The following is a 16,242-nucleotide window of genomic DNA, read 5'->3' as shown; positions in this document are numbered from 1 at the left end:
CATGAACTTAGCAATTTTCTTCTTTCCATCACATATACAATCACAAGTGCACCCCAAATGTGAGTTGAGAGAATCCAATTAATCCCAAAGTCTTTTGAGAGTTTTGAAATAGCATCCTATGCTACTATTTCCTTGAGCTAACTTTGAGATCTCCTTCTGCATATGATAGAGCTTTGCTCCACTCGATTGCCCAAACCTATGCTCAAGACTTCTCCAGAGATCCTTTGCAGTTCTAGAATAAATCACAATGTCTCCTATCTCCTTGGTGAGAGAATTCAGTATCCAAGAGGTCACTATGTCGTTCCATTGTGGATACTCTGTAGCATTCAAAGCTGGCTCACCACAAGTTCCATTGATGAAGCCAAGTTTGTCCTTGGCTGAAATTGCAATTAGCATAGATCTCCTCAAGCTTGGGAAAACTCTTCCATCAAATGGTGTGCTAACTAGACTCATACCCGGAGCATCAGAAGAATGTAAATAGTAGGGGTGATTGGAATCATGGGTGCCCACACTGCTGGTAGATCCAGTGACAGTGAGAGTTGGTGCTGCTTTTGTTCCTGTCATTGCTGAAGAATATATATGAAGAGAGGAAGAATATTGATTGAATTTTGAGAGAAGGTTGTGAATGGATCGAGCTACTATTGCTCTGATACCACGAAAGAAAGATAGAACAAAATTGTCGAATTTTTTTCTGATTGTATTCACTGTTTAGACCCCTATTTATACAAGTAATTTCTGTAACAAAATAAATAAAAAAGGAAAAGGAAAAGAATATTCCTATACACTTGTACTTTTTTTATTGCCTACTTGTATAACCTCCTAACAAATTTTATTCTCATAAATGTGCTCATCATGTGTAGGAAGCTTCTTATTATTTGCCAACTCAGCTTTTCTCTTTATGCATCAAACGACTGAGTTTTATTCTTCAATGATGACTCTTGTGATGTGTGATGTTGACACGTGTAGAAACTTTTCTACACATTTAGAGACATAAGGATTAGGACATAGTAATGTCCAAAATCTCTAACTCAAAACCAAAATTTGACCTTTCTCCTTTCTCTCAGAGATTGCTTCTTTCTCATCTTTCTTCTGTAAATTGATATGGGGCTTTTTATCTTCAACACAAACATGCAGTTGTTTCTTGAATATACTAAAGCCGTTGCAATAAGCAGTCGAGTGACAAGCTGTACTATGCTTAAAAGAATTCAAATAACATTCAAAAAATAGCAAATGACAAATTGCAGAGATAATTAGTAGTTCATAACTTAAATTCCAAACCAAATCATTATAAGCATCAACATAAAGGAGATGTTCAAGGATGACGATTTTTTCTTTCCAAAAAGGGGAAGGTTTGAGATTTAAAATTGACCTTTGGGATCTTTACACAAATAAAAGACGGAATTTGCTATTTTTTCCCTAGCTGTTATACATAGATTATATACAAATTACATACGATTATACATATATTAATATGACTTGTACATGTATTATACATCTCACGGCTACTTTTAATTTAAGCAATTGAGTAATTGAGTGGGAAATTATTTGGATTGACTCTTCAAAACTGAAACTTGTACATTGTTTGCTAGGAAGGAAACAAAATGGGGGAATTGGAGTGTGTTTAAACACTTAATGTTGAAAATAATTTTTATTTCTTTTTTAATATTTTAGCACTAGGCAACGCGTGTCTAACAACGACTACCTTTATAGTGGTCTTTGTTGTGCGGGGTGAAAAATATATATTTTCGACAAAGGGTAATGGGACTATAGTAATTTTTATATGTGTAGTTGATAATTAAGGGCAATTTAGGGGGTGCTAGTTGTGTATTATCCTTGCTCCTAATCCTTAGGGGTCGTTTGGTTGATGCTTTAAAAGAGTTAATCGCGACATACAAAAATTTGTTGTGAAGTTTCAAGTTCTACTACTGAAATTTCAGGACGTCGTCGTAAAATTCAATCTCTCTATAAATGAACTTCAGAACAATGTCTTGGAGTTCGAGAAGGAGAAGGAGAAGAAGCGCTTTTGCAGGGAGAAGAAGCTGTTATGTGCCGCTAATCACTAGATGGGTGTTACTATTAATTACTTATTGAAGAGTAGCTTAATTTCAATTAGTTTTGGAACGGTGGCTGATTTTCAATCAGTAGCCGTAGAAGTGGCTATTTGTCAAAATCATCCCTCTTCACCTCCTCGTTTTTATGTAGAAATGACACTAGGTGGCCATTTTAAAGGGCTGCTATTTAAGAAAAGTGCATCCTGGATTTCAGTTTTTCGGTTCAGATTTTCGGGACAAAAATATCCTGAGTTGTCCTGAAGTTAAGTTTTTAGTTTAAAATTTTAGGATAAAATAAGTACTGGCTAATCAAGAATTAACCCAAGTAGCTGCCGACCTAACCATTTAAACTAAAAGTAGCCGGTGGAGGTATAATATGTCCATAATTTATGTATTATATGTAGGGGTGTGCATTCGATTTATCGATTCGATTTTGACCCTTATCGATTATCGATTTGTACATATGCTTATCGTTATCGTTTCAATAAGGTTTCGATTTATCAATTTTTGGGGCTTATCGATTCGGTTATCGATTACACCAATAAGAAAATTTGCGGGATTCCACGGAAAGTATATCGCTATAAACACGCCTAACTAATATGGACAAAAGGAAGCTAAAATAAGACGAACACTGTTTATAACATAAAAATCGTGTCAACAAGCACATGCAACGAAACTAAAGTAAGGGATCAAATGTATGCCACCAACACTCCAACGGTATAAAAAAAAAATACATCATCACGGCTAATTTTGTTTTCCATTAATTTGAACTTCATTCCCTTGAGCTTTAAATATGATCATTCCTTAAATGTGGTAAAGGAAATAATAGGGTTAGGGACTTAGGCTAAAGGAAAAGGTATTATAGAATAAGGGTAAAAAAAAAATTCTTTTTAGTATATCTTATCGGTTTATCGATAAACCGATAACCGAAGAGAACAAAATCGAAATCGAAATCGATAACTCGATAAGGAAAATTTCGAAATCGAAATCGATAAACCGATAGCAAATAATCGATTCGATTTATCGATAAACCGATTCGAATGCACACCCCTAATTATATGTGTATAATTGTGTATAGAAGTATAATCTTTGTATATGGCTAGAAAAAGTAAACAATGAATGTGACCGGCTATTTGTGTAAAGATCCCAGCCCATATTCAGGCCGCATAACCCGGTTTCAACAATTACGGGCTACGGATCGACCCGAACGGGTCCAGTCCTCTTACTCAAATGAAAGCCACGTCACGGCCGGAGAAAAAAAATAAAAACAAAAAGAAAATCAAAGAAGATAGAAAAATAGATAACACCTTTAAACAGCAACAGCAAACTCAACAGCACAACACTCGCTCTCCTTTCCTCTGCTTCATCTAAAATCCTAAATCAAAAACTTCGATGCTATAAAAATGGGGTTTTGTTCAACTTCAACTATCCCACAATCATCGCTATCTAATTCTCAATCTTCAACATTCTTCACATACTTAAAACCATGCCCAATTCTATCCTCCACATATTTAAGGCCGAAACGGCTAAAATTTCGCCTCAGAATAAATGCCACTGCAACTATTGATTCACCTAATGGCGCTGTTGCAGTAGTAGAACCTGAAAAGCAACCTGAGAAAATTTCTTTTGGTAGACAGTATTTTCCTCTAGCTGCTGTTATTGGACAGGTCTCTTTTCCTTTCCTTCATTTATTGAATTATGATAATACATTTGATCTATTTTTAACTGTTTGATACTCCCGTTCTCAATTTACATGACGTAGTTTGACTCAGGACTGAGTTTATGACAGAAATGATGTTTTTTTTTTTTTTTAACTTATGATCTTAATATGCCATAAACATTTGTGTGACTATAGACTTTTTAAACGTGTGTTCTTAGATATTCCATTACATTTATGGGCTATAAAAGCTTCTCATTAAGCATAAAAATGGGAAGTTAAAAGAGTTAAATTGTTTTCAAATATTGAAACGTGGTTGCAACTGACTAGTAAGAAAATAGGGTCACATAAATTGGAACGGATGGAATAGTTACTTCTATGAATAGTTTGTAGCGCCACAATGTGCTATTAAAACAAATAGTTAGTATTTGACCCGAAAGATAGGTAAAAAACAACGAAAATTTCAACAAATATTAAATTCTGAGTAGAGCAGAATCAATATAGAGGATTCATATAGCTGCTCAACTAGTTTGGGATTGAGGCATAGTTGATTGACTGGTTAGTGAATTTCTTGGTACTCGCTAGGGGATATGATAGAGTTTGTCAGTTTCCTTTGACTAGGCAAAACGGGAAAATGGGGTTTTCTTATGTGAGGAAGCAGTTGAATGGAACAGCTGTGATGCTAAGAACTGTGAAAGATAAATATTGGCTAGATTTGATCGTGACTATCATCAGCTCTCGACGAAAATTCACTTGTGTTTAGTTCAGCTTTTATGCTCTGTATACATGTTATAGGCTGTGCAAGATGTACACTTTTATACTTAGCATCATGCAATATTCGTTGACTTTGTATTCGAGGCACTTTTGATGTTTAAATTCATGATAGTCCCTTGTATATGTGTGACAGGGATATAAAATGCTAATTTGTTGGATACTTAGTTTTTCATCAACATGTCTATTCTGAGACCAACTTTATGCAGGATGCTATTAAAACTGCTCTTTTACTTGGGGCCATTGACCGTGAGATAGGAGGAATTGCAATATCTGGGAAGCGTGGAACAGCGAAAACTGTAATGGCACGTGGATTGCATGCTATTCTGCCACCAATTGAAGTTGTTGTTGGCTCAATGGCAAATGCTGATCCGAACTGTCCCGATGAGTAAGCTTACTGAATTTTAATTAGTGTACATATTGTAGATAGTGCTTGAAATGCCTTGACATAGAACTCTTGAAACAACATTGGAAGTAAAAGAGCTATTAAGAGAACTTCAAAACATGGCTCTTGAAAGTTAGTTATTACAAATTTATGTTTATAGTTCACTCCGAGGTTTTGTTGCATATTCTTTTAGCTTATATAGCAAGCTGCTTTGCTTTCTCAAAGATTTTTGTCTCTGAAGGAATGCTTTACGTGAAGAAGAGGTGGTGAGTAATAAGAGTGAGTTATGTGTTTTGGAGCAGGATTGCTTTAGCCCTTGTTGCTAGGCCTATCCCTGAGTAGCCAGACATTGCCATATACACTTTATCAAGAAAGGACAAAAGTTTAATTCATCATTTAAGTTGAAATCTGCTGTTCAATAGTAGTTATTTTTTGCACCTGAGCTCATTTAATGTTTGTCGGCACATCACAATTCCTATGGAAAAACTTCAGCTGCCCAGATTATTTCAAGTTTTTTTTAGGCTTAGAACTCTCTCCTTTTATTTGCTTGGGGAACAGTAAATATAGTTGATAGCTTTCAGGTGGGAAGACGGGCTAGCTGACAGAGCAGAATATGGGCCTGATGGTAATATCAAGACCCAGATAGTTAAATCCCCATTTGTTCAGGTAATTTTGTACTAGAAACTTTTCCAAGGTAGAGATGGTCCTTTTGTCTTTTACATTTTCCTACATACATTTGTATTGTAGATTCCCCTTGGTGTCACAGAAGATAGATTGATTGGCTCTGTTGATGTTGAGGAGTCCGTGAAATCTGGAACCACTGTCTTTCAACCAGGCCTCCTTGCAGAAGCTCATCGAGGAGTTCTATATGTTGATGAGATCAATCTATTAGATGAAGGTATAAGTAACCTACTTCTGAATGTATTGACTGAGGGAGTCAATATTGTAGAAAGAGAGGGAATCAGCTTTCGCCATCCATGCAAACCACTACTAATTGCTACATATAACCCTGAAGAGGGTGCGGTTCGAGAGCATCTGCTTGACCGTATTGCGATTAATTTAAGGTACACAACTGTCTTTCAAATGACAATGCAAAAACCTTTCTAACACGTTTATGTTTGGTGAATAATCCAATGCCTAGGCATAAATATACTTGAACCTGATCTTTCTGGCTTTAACCAGTCTGTGTCAACCTCATGAACTCTTATTTCTGGTTTCTGTTAAATGCGAGTGAACATATGATCCTTATGCTTCTTTTCCTATTTGACCTGGTGTTAGAGATACGGTTGTCTTCTTCAGTTAATAATCATAGAATCCTACTGCAGTGCAGATCTTCCAATGAGTTTTGACGATCGTGTTGCAGCTGTTGACATAGCAACACGTTTTCAGGAGTGTAGCAATGAGGTTTTTAAAATGGTTGATGAAGAAACAGACAGTGCAAAAACCCAGGTATTATGTGCTGAAAAGAAAATATATACTCTAGGTCATTGATCAGTCAGTGGCTTCGGGATTATCATGATATAATCACTTTGTAGAAACTAGAAACCAAGTAAAACATAGATGTCTGCTGAAAGAATACTAGTAGTAGTTATATGGAGGAGTACAAGAAAGGGATTAAATAGGGGAAGATTTAGGGAATGTGTATAGCCAAACCAATCCTCCTCGTGCCAGAACACATGGTAGAATATTCATGAAGTAAATATGCTTTCACATGGAAAATTGCTGCCGAAATGTTGCTTGGCTGTAGATTTAGTTGCATCCAGCTAGTTCCCGAGAAAGAGAATATGCTGAATAGCAATGTAAGACACTGGAAACTGAAGTGAAAAAGTTAAACAAAAATTAAGTCTGAAGGTTCAGTGCTTTTCTTTTTTTGGCTTTAAAATTATCATTCTTTTGACTGAATCTGTTAGATTTATTTATTTTAAGGATACATTTGAAAGATGGTTTCTTTTATGTACAAGCACAGTAATGTTGTGCGAGATGATGAATCGGGAAGCCTTTTAGAGCTTTGCCATCCTTGACTGATGGTCTCCACTTTGAACATTTACTCCGTATTTTGTCCGGCAATGCCATCTACCTCATACAACATCACTAATCAGAACTTTCTGCTTATTCATGAATGTAACACGTGAATCCTAAGTTCATATTTCATTCTCTAAGTTGGTGGCTAGGACTTGAGCTAAAAGCATAGGTATAATAAATTAACATAGCATTGTCATCAATTTTGGAGTTGTAAAAGGAGAATATATTTCTTGAGTTTTTTGCGCAAATGCTAGGTCCATTTTTCTTCATGTATTTGGCTTACAATTGGACTAGGATTACTTATTAAAAGGAAGAAGATACAATTGGACTAGGATCACTGTTAACTCAATGCAACTTGTATTTCATAAATTTGGGAATGTCGAATTGTTTTTGTTATCTTGAATTTCAAACTTAGAGTACAATGGAGGGGTTGAGGTGGCAACAAAAATATCAGATGTCCAGCTTCTACCGTATCATCGAAGTGGAAAATGTAGTATTAGATGCTAGTACACAGCATGATCTCCTACTATGTTTGTCCTTTTGTCTTTCCCTGCCGACTCTTATTAGTTTTGTTCATGAAAGCTGGTGACAGACTGGGATACCCACAAGTCTAACCTAAAAATGTTTTGTTGCAAACTTTTTGGTTCACCAGTCTGTCATAACAAAGAGCTCTTTTGTGTTGAACTTTATTGTCCACCTGTTATCTTCTTGACCTCCTCCCTGGAGATAAGCAACCCAGATGTCCAATCCCAGGATATGAAAAAGCTTTCTTAAAACAAGTGTTCTTTCTCTATCCTATCCTGATGTACTTCCTTTCTGCTCCAGTTTTGTCAGTTTTACCACTTGGAACCTCTTTCTTTTTCTCAGTACTTGAACATGATATTGGAAGCCAGAGATGCTAGCTTGCTGCAGTTAATGCAAGCATCTCAATTGATGCCAAATGTTCTAAAAATTGGTACTCTGTATTCAATACGTCATGCTTTCTTGAGGGCATTATTTCATTGCACCGTCTCACCTTTAGCATAGAACAGTTTATGTATGCATAAATTCCTATAAGGTTTGAAAACTTCTATTACCCTCCATTTTGCTTAAATGATGAATTAATATTGCTGCTCATGATTTTCTTACTTCAACTTGCCCTGTTTCTATTGGTCAAGCAATGGTCTGATAGCTCTTCTGCAGATAATATTGGCAAGGGAGTATTTAAAGGATGTCACAATCAGTAGAGATCAACTAAAATACTTGGTCATGGAAGCAATTCGTGGTGGCTGCCAGGTATTTAATATGGAAATCCTCCTCAATTGCTGTTATTGTGCTCTGCAGTGAAGCTTAAGCCTTGGGAATAGCTTTCTTTAGATCAAACTGATCTGTTCTACGCAGAAAGACTTTTATTTTTGACATCTTAAGTTGAGTGGGTTCTTCAAAAGTCCTAATACAATAGAGCGTAAAATGTAATATTAAAGAAAAACTGTAGTATGCCAATTATTTGACTTTCCATGTATAAGTCTTTCAAGTGTAACCTGATATTGATTCACTCTATCTCAAGACTGACTAAAGATGCCACCTTATATTTGACAAAAACTATGTTGACTTAAAGTTAGAAAAGAAGATGTTATAGGGTATTGCTCTTCATCAAAAGATGTTATAGGGTATTGCTGCGTATTAATTTTTTCCTTATGTTGTTTCTAACGTAAATTTATCTTATTCTATTATCTATTATTTAAATAACAGGGGCACCGAGCTGAACTTTATGCTGCTCGTGTAGCCAAATGCTTAGCTGCCATCGATGGACGTGAAAAAGTTGGTGTTGATGAGCTGAAAAAAGCTGTAAGTATTTGCTGGTTTGGTGTTTCCTTAACCGTATTTCTCAAACTGTTAGATAATTAAATCACAACTATTCATTATTTTATTCATCGAATACAGGATAATGGTACAGTATGTTATGTTCGATTCATTGTTGTCTGAATTGTGATCTCATATCTAGTTTTGTCCACCAAATCTTGGTAGAAAATTCGCACAGACATGCTTGTTCGGTTCTCTGTGTGTCTCTTGTTCTTAAACCGATGCTATTTGCACGCATAACATAATATTTGTCTGCAACTTGAGGCACAATAATTGATTTTTTTTTTAAATTAACAAAAGAGCTGCAGTTGACCTTGTTAACTTTTTTCTTCCTGCTGGACCTTGGTTTTTGTTATTTTGATATTTAGGGCCTCGGTGGATGATATTACTCTCTGTTTCATATATTATCCATATTCTTATTTTCAAGAGTAGAACCCTTATTCTTGCTGAACTACTTCGTCGCTTGGGCTCATAGTGTTGATTCTGGTAGAGATAAGATACTTTGGGAAAAAGAAGTTTTTTGCTGCATTTAAATTTCTGTATATAAAATGTATGAGGAGGTTAGTAAGATGATTTTGCTTGGGTTCACTATGACCCTCTTGTAGTCCTGAAAGGGTTCAGAAAATAAATCACTGTGCTGCATTCAAATTTCTTCTTCAACAGTGCATGCTTTAATATGTGATCAAGTTTATTGAGACTCAAGATATGTGTTTAGTATTTGAAAGGAGTTGGATTGTTGGTTGGGTTCACTATGACCCTCTTGTAGTCCTGAAAGGGTTCAGAAAATAAATCACTGTGCTGCATTCAAATTTCTTCTTCAACAGTGCATGCTTTAATATGTGATCAAGTTTATTGAGACTCAAGATATGTGTTTAGTATTTGAAAGGAGTTGGATTGTTGTAATAACTTTTTTGTTACTTGATTCTTTTGTGAAACTAATGTTCTAACACGTTTCTTGGCTGAAGCTTGCTATTGGTAATAAGCATCCCCATTTCATTTCAATATGTAAACTAACATTTCTTTCCTTTAGGCAGCTTTCCTTCCAAATCGTGCATCTCAATAAGGGTGCATCTGTTACTCTGTTTTTGGCTTGTTCATCAATCCAGAAGACCTTTTTTCTTGGCAAGAGATTCAGTATATATGCTAATATATCCAGTGATGCAGGTAGAGCTTGTCATCCTCCCACGTTCAACTATAGTTGAAAACCCACCAGACCAGCAAAACCAGCAGCCACCTCCTCCCCCTCCCCCTCCCCAAAATCAAGACTCTTCAGAAGAGCAGAATGAAGAAGAAGAAAAAGAAGAAGAAGAAGATCAAGAGGTTTGTTGACAAAAGAATGTTTTTCTCTCCACTTCCCTCTTTTTTTGGGGGGTTTCATTACCTACTTTCTCCTTTCTGGCCCAACCAACAAGAGTCTGAAAGGGGAGGGGAGGGGAATGTTAGATTTCTTTGATCAGACTTTTTAATTTGTTAACAGGATGAGAAAGATGAGGAAAATGAACAGCAACAACCACAAGTACCTGATGAGTTTATTTTCGATGCGGAAGGTGGTTTAGTGGATGAAAAACTTCTCTTCTTTGCACAACAAGCACAAAGGCGCAAAGGAAAAGCTGGACGAGCAAAGAATGTCATCTTTTCCGAAGATAGAGGTCGATATATAAAGCCAATGCTTCCAAAGGTTACTGGTTCTTTCCCTTTATTCTGAAGTTTCGTTAGGTTATTGATTTCCGTTGCAGAATTGATCAAATTAACATGGTTACAGTAAACAACAAACGATTTATCAAACTAGTGTTTGGTTGTCTCTTCTAACAAGGATATTTGACCTACACAGGGTCCAGTGAAGAGATTGGCAGTTGATGCAACTCTAAGAGCAGCGGCACCATATCAGAAGTTACGAAGAGCAAAGGACGTCCGAAAAACTCGCAAGGTTTATGTAGAGAAAACTGACATGAGAGCCAAAAGAATGGCACGCAAAGCAGGAGCTCTGGTAGAGTTATTGTTTTTCCTTTACCTCCTTGAAGTCTAGATCTCTTCTGTTGAAATTATGTTCTTGTTTAGGTACTTATATGTTAAATTCCTTATGATTATTTTTCGATAAAGAACAAATAAAATAAACATTCTTATAATTCTTAATCTTCCTAAATGCACAAAACTTGGTCTTTCATCTGCCACCATGCAAAAGAAGTAAGAGATTGGCATGATAAAACATAAACTGAAACTTCATACTTGATATTGTTCACTGAGACTTGCAGATCTTGATAACCTCAATCGCAGTATGGATAGAAGCTTCTTAAATCTGGCCTATTCTGCCCTAATTGATATTTCAAGGCTGCTATTTGATATAAAGTTTGTAGTTAATGAGCAAATGGTACATTGAGAATCATGGTTATGATATTGATATTGTTCATTCTAACTTGCAGATCTTGAAAACTTCGATCACAATATGGATACAACTTCTATTCTGACTAGACTACTTAAAGCTAGCCTTTGTTACCTTAGTTGTTAAATAAAAGTTCAACATTTGATAGTAAATTTTTGGTTATTGAGCAAATTATATGTTTAGAACCATGGTTATGTTATTTTAGAACTCTTCCGAAGGAAACAACACAACTGTACGAAGTATTAAATTTATCTTATTCTCCACAAAATTGTGTCTTTCAGGTGATATTCGTAGTTGATGCTAGTGGGAGTATGGCACTGAATAGAATGCAGAATGCCAAAGGAGCAGCACTTAAACTACTTGCAGAAAGTTATACAAGCAGAGATCAGGTCAACTATCATTAATCTAAGTATTGTATACTGTTAACACTGAATGTGATATTTGGCCATTTACTACTACATTCCTTTCTGTAATAAATCTTTCTGTCCTTTGGCAGCAAAAAATGTTTTGCTTTGTCATATGTGAACTTAGCCTTGAGTCCTAATATAGTAAATGAGTTGATCATTTAGGGTAAAATGGGAGAAAAGAGAAAACTAACACACATTGAGGTGAGAGTGGGTGATCCCTTAAAAAAATATTGATGAACCACTGGATGAACCATTCTCATTTTTCATAGTCAACTTCAGCTTTTATCCTTACAATTATTCTGTGGGACTTAGTTATATTTGAACAGGCAAGAATTGTCATATAGGCGTTTGTTATATTTGAACAGGAGGACTCTTTCTGGGTCTAACCTGGGTCAGTTGGAATTGCATAACATAGAATTTACGTTTTATAAACTAATCACCTCATTAAGCTAGATAAAATTCCCATACAAAAGGGTTAAGAATTTGTATTCTAACTTCATAACAGGTCGGACCGCTGAATAATTTAGTCAGTTGATACGTCCTTGGTGTTCTAGTTCACTTGCAAAAGATCAAAAGAGTAAAAGAATGATATTAAGATGGAAAGCAGCTAGTGAGTGATCTGAAACAGCCAGCTTATAAAAGACTGTAATACAAAAGTAAATCTCATGCTCTTGCCCGTGTAGTGAAGTTGGGATGCACACTTTTTGCATATACCTTAAGCGGTTACTAGTTTTCTAAACATAAGTAAAAGTGCCTTTAGTTAACTACTTAAATCCTTTTCTATATCTTATTTTTTTCCTAATGGGTTAATTCCAGCTGATGGTATCTAACTATGTGCTTGTCTCGTCAGGATTTAGGAGACCATAGAAAACTCATTTTTTTATGATAAACTTTGAATAGGTCTGTATTATTCCCTTCCGAGGAGATGCTGCTGAAGTTTTGTTGCCACCTTCTAGGTCAATATCGATGGCAAGAAATCGTCTTGAGAGACTTCCCTGTGGAGGGGGTTCTCCCCTTGCTCATGGACTTACGACGGTATGTGAATAGATAAGTTTCTAGTGCTGCTGATGATCTAGGACTTTTTCTTCAATTTTATTTAGCATGGTGAATGCGTGACGGTAATTTCTTCAGTTTATGCTTACAGAACACATATCTTTATTTCCAGCATTTAGAAGAATCGGCCCCATTCAGATGATCAAATTAAGTACGCTTGAAAGAAAAATTTGAAAACTTGAGAAGAAAATAAGTGTAAAACTGATTAATCCCTTTCTAGATTCTAAACTTTTACTAATAGATTAACGACTTACCCCCCCCCCCCCCCCGTCCCGCAAACAAAGAATAATACACAAAGTAAAAATCGAACATGTAAATATGTCTTAGAATGTTGGTATGTAGTTCAGTTTAGATAAGTTATGCATAGAGTCGTGTTAGTTGGAATTCAATTAAGACTTAAATGTGCCATTCTTTTCCCATTTCCATGTTAAGCAAGATACGAAATGGATGTTCTGCGAAACAAACTTTTAGCATGAATCAGTTGGGATTCCTGTAAGGCACTAGTGATCAGCTTCACAATTTTTTTCTAACATGTACTGTCTTTAAGAGTTTCTTGATTTTTCTTGAAACCTCAAGCTATCCATCATCCGCAGCAATCTCCAATGAATGCCTCTCTTACCGATGCTACGAGGACAGTGTCCTAGGGGTAATTTATTATGGAACATCTTTTTCAAATTTGGTTTTCGCCTCTCTATATACTATGTTGCACGGACCTCCAAGATGTTGCCGCACCCGTGTCGGATCCTCCAAAAATACACTACTTTTGGAGGATCCGACACACACCCAGCGACATTTTCGGAGAGTTTGAGCAACATAGTCTATATAAGCTGTCTAAACTTTCTAAGACTGGTATGGTTTATATTTCACGAAGTATTCACCATGACCAACATCATGCGGCATTCTAACAGTAAGTTCTCTACCTATTAAACAGTATACTGAAAAGCGCTTTTCCCTGTTTTATTTCCAAGTTCCGTTAGTAATATTATCATTTGTTTTCCTTGTAGCTTGCAGTTTTTCATCTATGAACTTCGTGTAGACTTCTGTTATTATTCCACACTAGATAATAAGGACTAAGAGCTGCTAAAATATCGGTTTAATGAACTCTTACATACCAAGTTCTTATTAGAAACTTAAAGTTTTTGTTGCTAATACAGTAAAAACCTCATAAATAATGTCTACTATCTGATAGCCTTTCCATCTCTTGGGACAATCAATTCTAGAGAGTCAATTGTATGTTGTGGAAAGTAACTCCTATAACAGCCAATGCACAAGGCTCCCCAATTGCTTGGTATATCGAGGCTTCAACATACATGGCCTCATCCATGACTGGCGAAAGGCTCTTTTAAAACTTGGTCACATGACCTCCAGGTCAAACCAACTTGACTTTACTCGTCTGTGCGGAAGGCTCACATTCTTTCATTCTACCTTTCGCTTCTAACTAATATATAGATTGCTTCAGCTTTGGCTAAAAGAATTTTCTAGTGTTGGTGATTTCTGATATGTGGTTTCTTTGGCTAAATTTTTTCAGGCAGTTAGAGTTGGAATGAATGCAGAAAAGAGTGGTGATGTTGGACGTATTATGATTGTTGCAATTACTGATGGTAGAGCTAACATCTCTCTTAAAAGATCCACGGATCCTGAAGCTGAAGCTTCTGATGCACCCAGACCTTCTTCCCAAGAGCTGAAGGTATATAACCAAAATTGACATCCTTTAAATGCCTCGGTACACTACTTGAAGTAAAATTGTTTGCTTTGATTGAAATTGGAAAAGCCTACTCGTAGTTACGCTATACCTCATATTTGGGACAAGTTACAGGTGTCTTTTACATGGAGTAATATTGTCAGTGAGGATTCGTATAGCTGATCCCAACTTGTTTAGAATTGAGGCGTAGTTGTTGTACATGCGTCTTTTAAAATTTTGAATTTTTAAATTCATGAACTAAGAATCGTTTGTTCTAAATTTATATCAAATGGACAATTGGCAAAAGCATTGGTGGCATCAACTATTTCACCTTAAAGGCACAAATTGGAAATTTTAGTTTTTGAAGCAACAAAGGGGTGTACTTGAGTTTGAGATTTCTGCGAGACTCAAAACCATGTGCTCAAATATAAGGTTAAAAGTCATAAAGGATCATCTTTACCTGTGTATAAAGGCATATAGAGGAACAAGTCGTCATGTTTTTTCAGTTTCACAACTTATTGAAGGTTTATTCCAATGCTTTTGTAGGATGAGATTCTCGAGGTGGCTGGTAAAATATACAAAGCAGGAATGTCTCTCCTCGTCATAGATACAGAAAATAAGTTTGTTTCTACAGGTTTTGCCAAAGAAATCGCGAGAGTAGCTCAAGGTTTGTCCCTACTAATTTTGTTTCATATAATTCTTCCAAATACTACAATATCTAACAAATTGTCTTATGAACTGTTGGTTGCACAGGGAAGTACTATTATTTACCAAATGCTTCAGATGCTGTGATATCTGCTGCAACAAAAGATGCATTATCAGCATTAAAGGAATCTTGACCTAAACTCAATCAAATTAATTGTAAATGTTGTTTTGAGTATAGATTATTGAGAGGATATAAGAGCATGCTTGAAAATTCTCATCTTTTGTTGTACTAATTGAACTTATTTGTCAATTATGCAATCAGGGTAATGAAGATTCTTTTCTTTTCATTTCATTGAATAACTTTTGAATCACCATTTCAAGTTCTAGACTTGTTTTAAAGACTCTGGGATTTGCTTGGTTTCCAGGTAGATTTAGATTTCTTAGAAAGAAAAATTTGGAAGGAAACAATAGCCTCATGTTTACCGTGGAAATGGTAATAACAATTATATTTGATTATGGGACTCTAAAAATACGTGATCTATTTTTATGCTGGTTGTTAAGCAGTGGATGCTATGTGAGAGACTTAGAAACGAGATAAGAGTTAAGAATAAGGTAATAACCAAACCGATAAGCTAACAATCGGGGCCTCGAGCTTGTCAATTCGGGGGTCTCGAGGTCGATTCCGATGCTCAGCTGGGAGCTACCGAAGGCAGTCAAGGAATGACTAAGAGTTATAATAAAATCAACGAAGGCTCTTTATGGCCAATGATAAGCAATAAATGATAAACAATAATGAAGATAATAAATGGAAGCAATAATTCAAGAGAATGTGTTAGAAAGCAGAGAAAATGTTCTTGTGTATTTAGTATGGAGCAACAGATGTTTACAAAATGACAAGGATCTCCTTTATATAGAAGGGGAATCCCAACGTAGTACAAAATACATTAATTACAAAGATATGGAGATGAGACCTGTAACGACCCGACCGGTCGTTTTTGGAATTTACGCCCCGATCCCCCATTAACTGCTTCCCCTAAGTTCATTTCTGCTATTTTGGTATGCCGGGACGTTCGGTGTTAAGTTTTGGAGAGTTTTGGGACACTTAGTCCCTAAATGAGAGCTTAAGTGTTGAAAAATGATCCGTAGTCGGTACAGTGTGAAGACAACCTCGGAATGGAAATCCGATGGTTCCGTTAGCTTCGTTAGGTGATTTTGGGGTTGGGAGCGTGTTCAGAATGTATTTTGGAAGTCCGTAGCTCATTTAAGCTTGAAATGCCAAAGTTTGAATTTTTGAAGTTTCCGGTCCAATAGTGAGTTTTTGATCCGAGGGTCGGATTGGAATTCCGGA

General features: G+C 36.1%; 1 protein-coding gene across 1 annotated transcript; it reads left to right on the top strand.

Moving 5' to 3' along the window:
- Positions 1-3,340: 3,340 nt before the first annotated feature.
- LOC109218184 (magnesium-chelatase subunit ChlD, chloroplastic) lies at positions 3,341-15,246 on the top strand. The gene is made up of 15 exons (XM_019382529.1): positions 3,341-3,718; positions 4,689-4,867; positions 5,446-5,530; positions 5,612-5,928; positions 6,190-6,313; positions 8,069-8,161; positions 8,618-8,713; positions 9,893-10,048; positions 10,206-10,406; positions 10,560-10,715; positions 11,390-11,497; positions 12,416-12,550; positions 14,097-14,255; positions 14,796-14,916; positions 15,003-15,246. Exons 1-15 carry the CDS (start codon positions 3,455-3,457, stop codon positions 15,086-15,088), a joined length of 2,280 nt encoding a protein of 759 aa, XP_019238074.1. The 5' UTR covers positions 3,341-3,454; the 3' UTR covers positions 15,089-15,246.
- Positions 15,247-16,242: the final 996 nt, after the last annotated feature.

The sequence above is a fragment of the Nicotiana attenuata genome, unplaced genomic scaffold (genome assembly GCF_001879085.1).
Source record: "Nicotiana attenuata strain UT unplaced genomic scaffold, NIATTr2, whole genome shotgun sequence".
NCBI lineage: Eukaryota > Viridiplantae > Streptophyta > Magnoliopsida > Solanales > Solanaceae > Nicotiana > Nicotiana attenuata.
Note: the sequence above shows the minus strand (reverse complement) of the source record. Positions and strands in the feature narration are given on the sequence as shown.

Coding starts and splice junctions, on each gene's coding strand:
- LOC109218184 (XM_019382529.1), top strand. CDS start 3,455: ATGGGGTTTTGTTCAACTTCAACTATCCCACAATCATCGCTATCTAAT. Junction 8,162..8,617: donor CAATTCGTGGTGGCTGCCAG/GTATTTAATATG, acceptor TTTAAATAACAG/GGGCACCGAGCTGAACTTTA. Junction 8,714..9,892: donor TTGATGAGCTGAAAAAAGCT/GTAAGTATTTGC, acceptor CCAGTGATGCAG/GTAGAGCTTGTCATCCTCCC.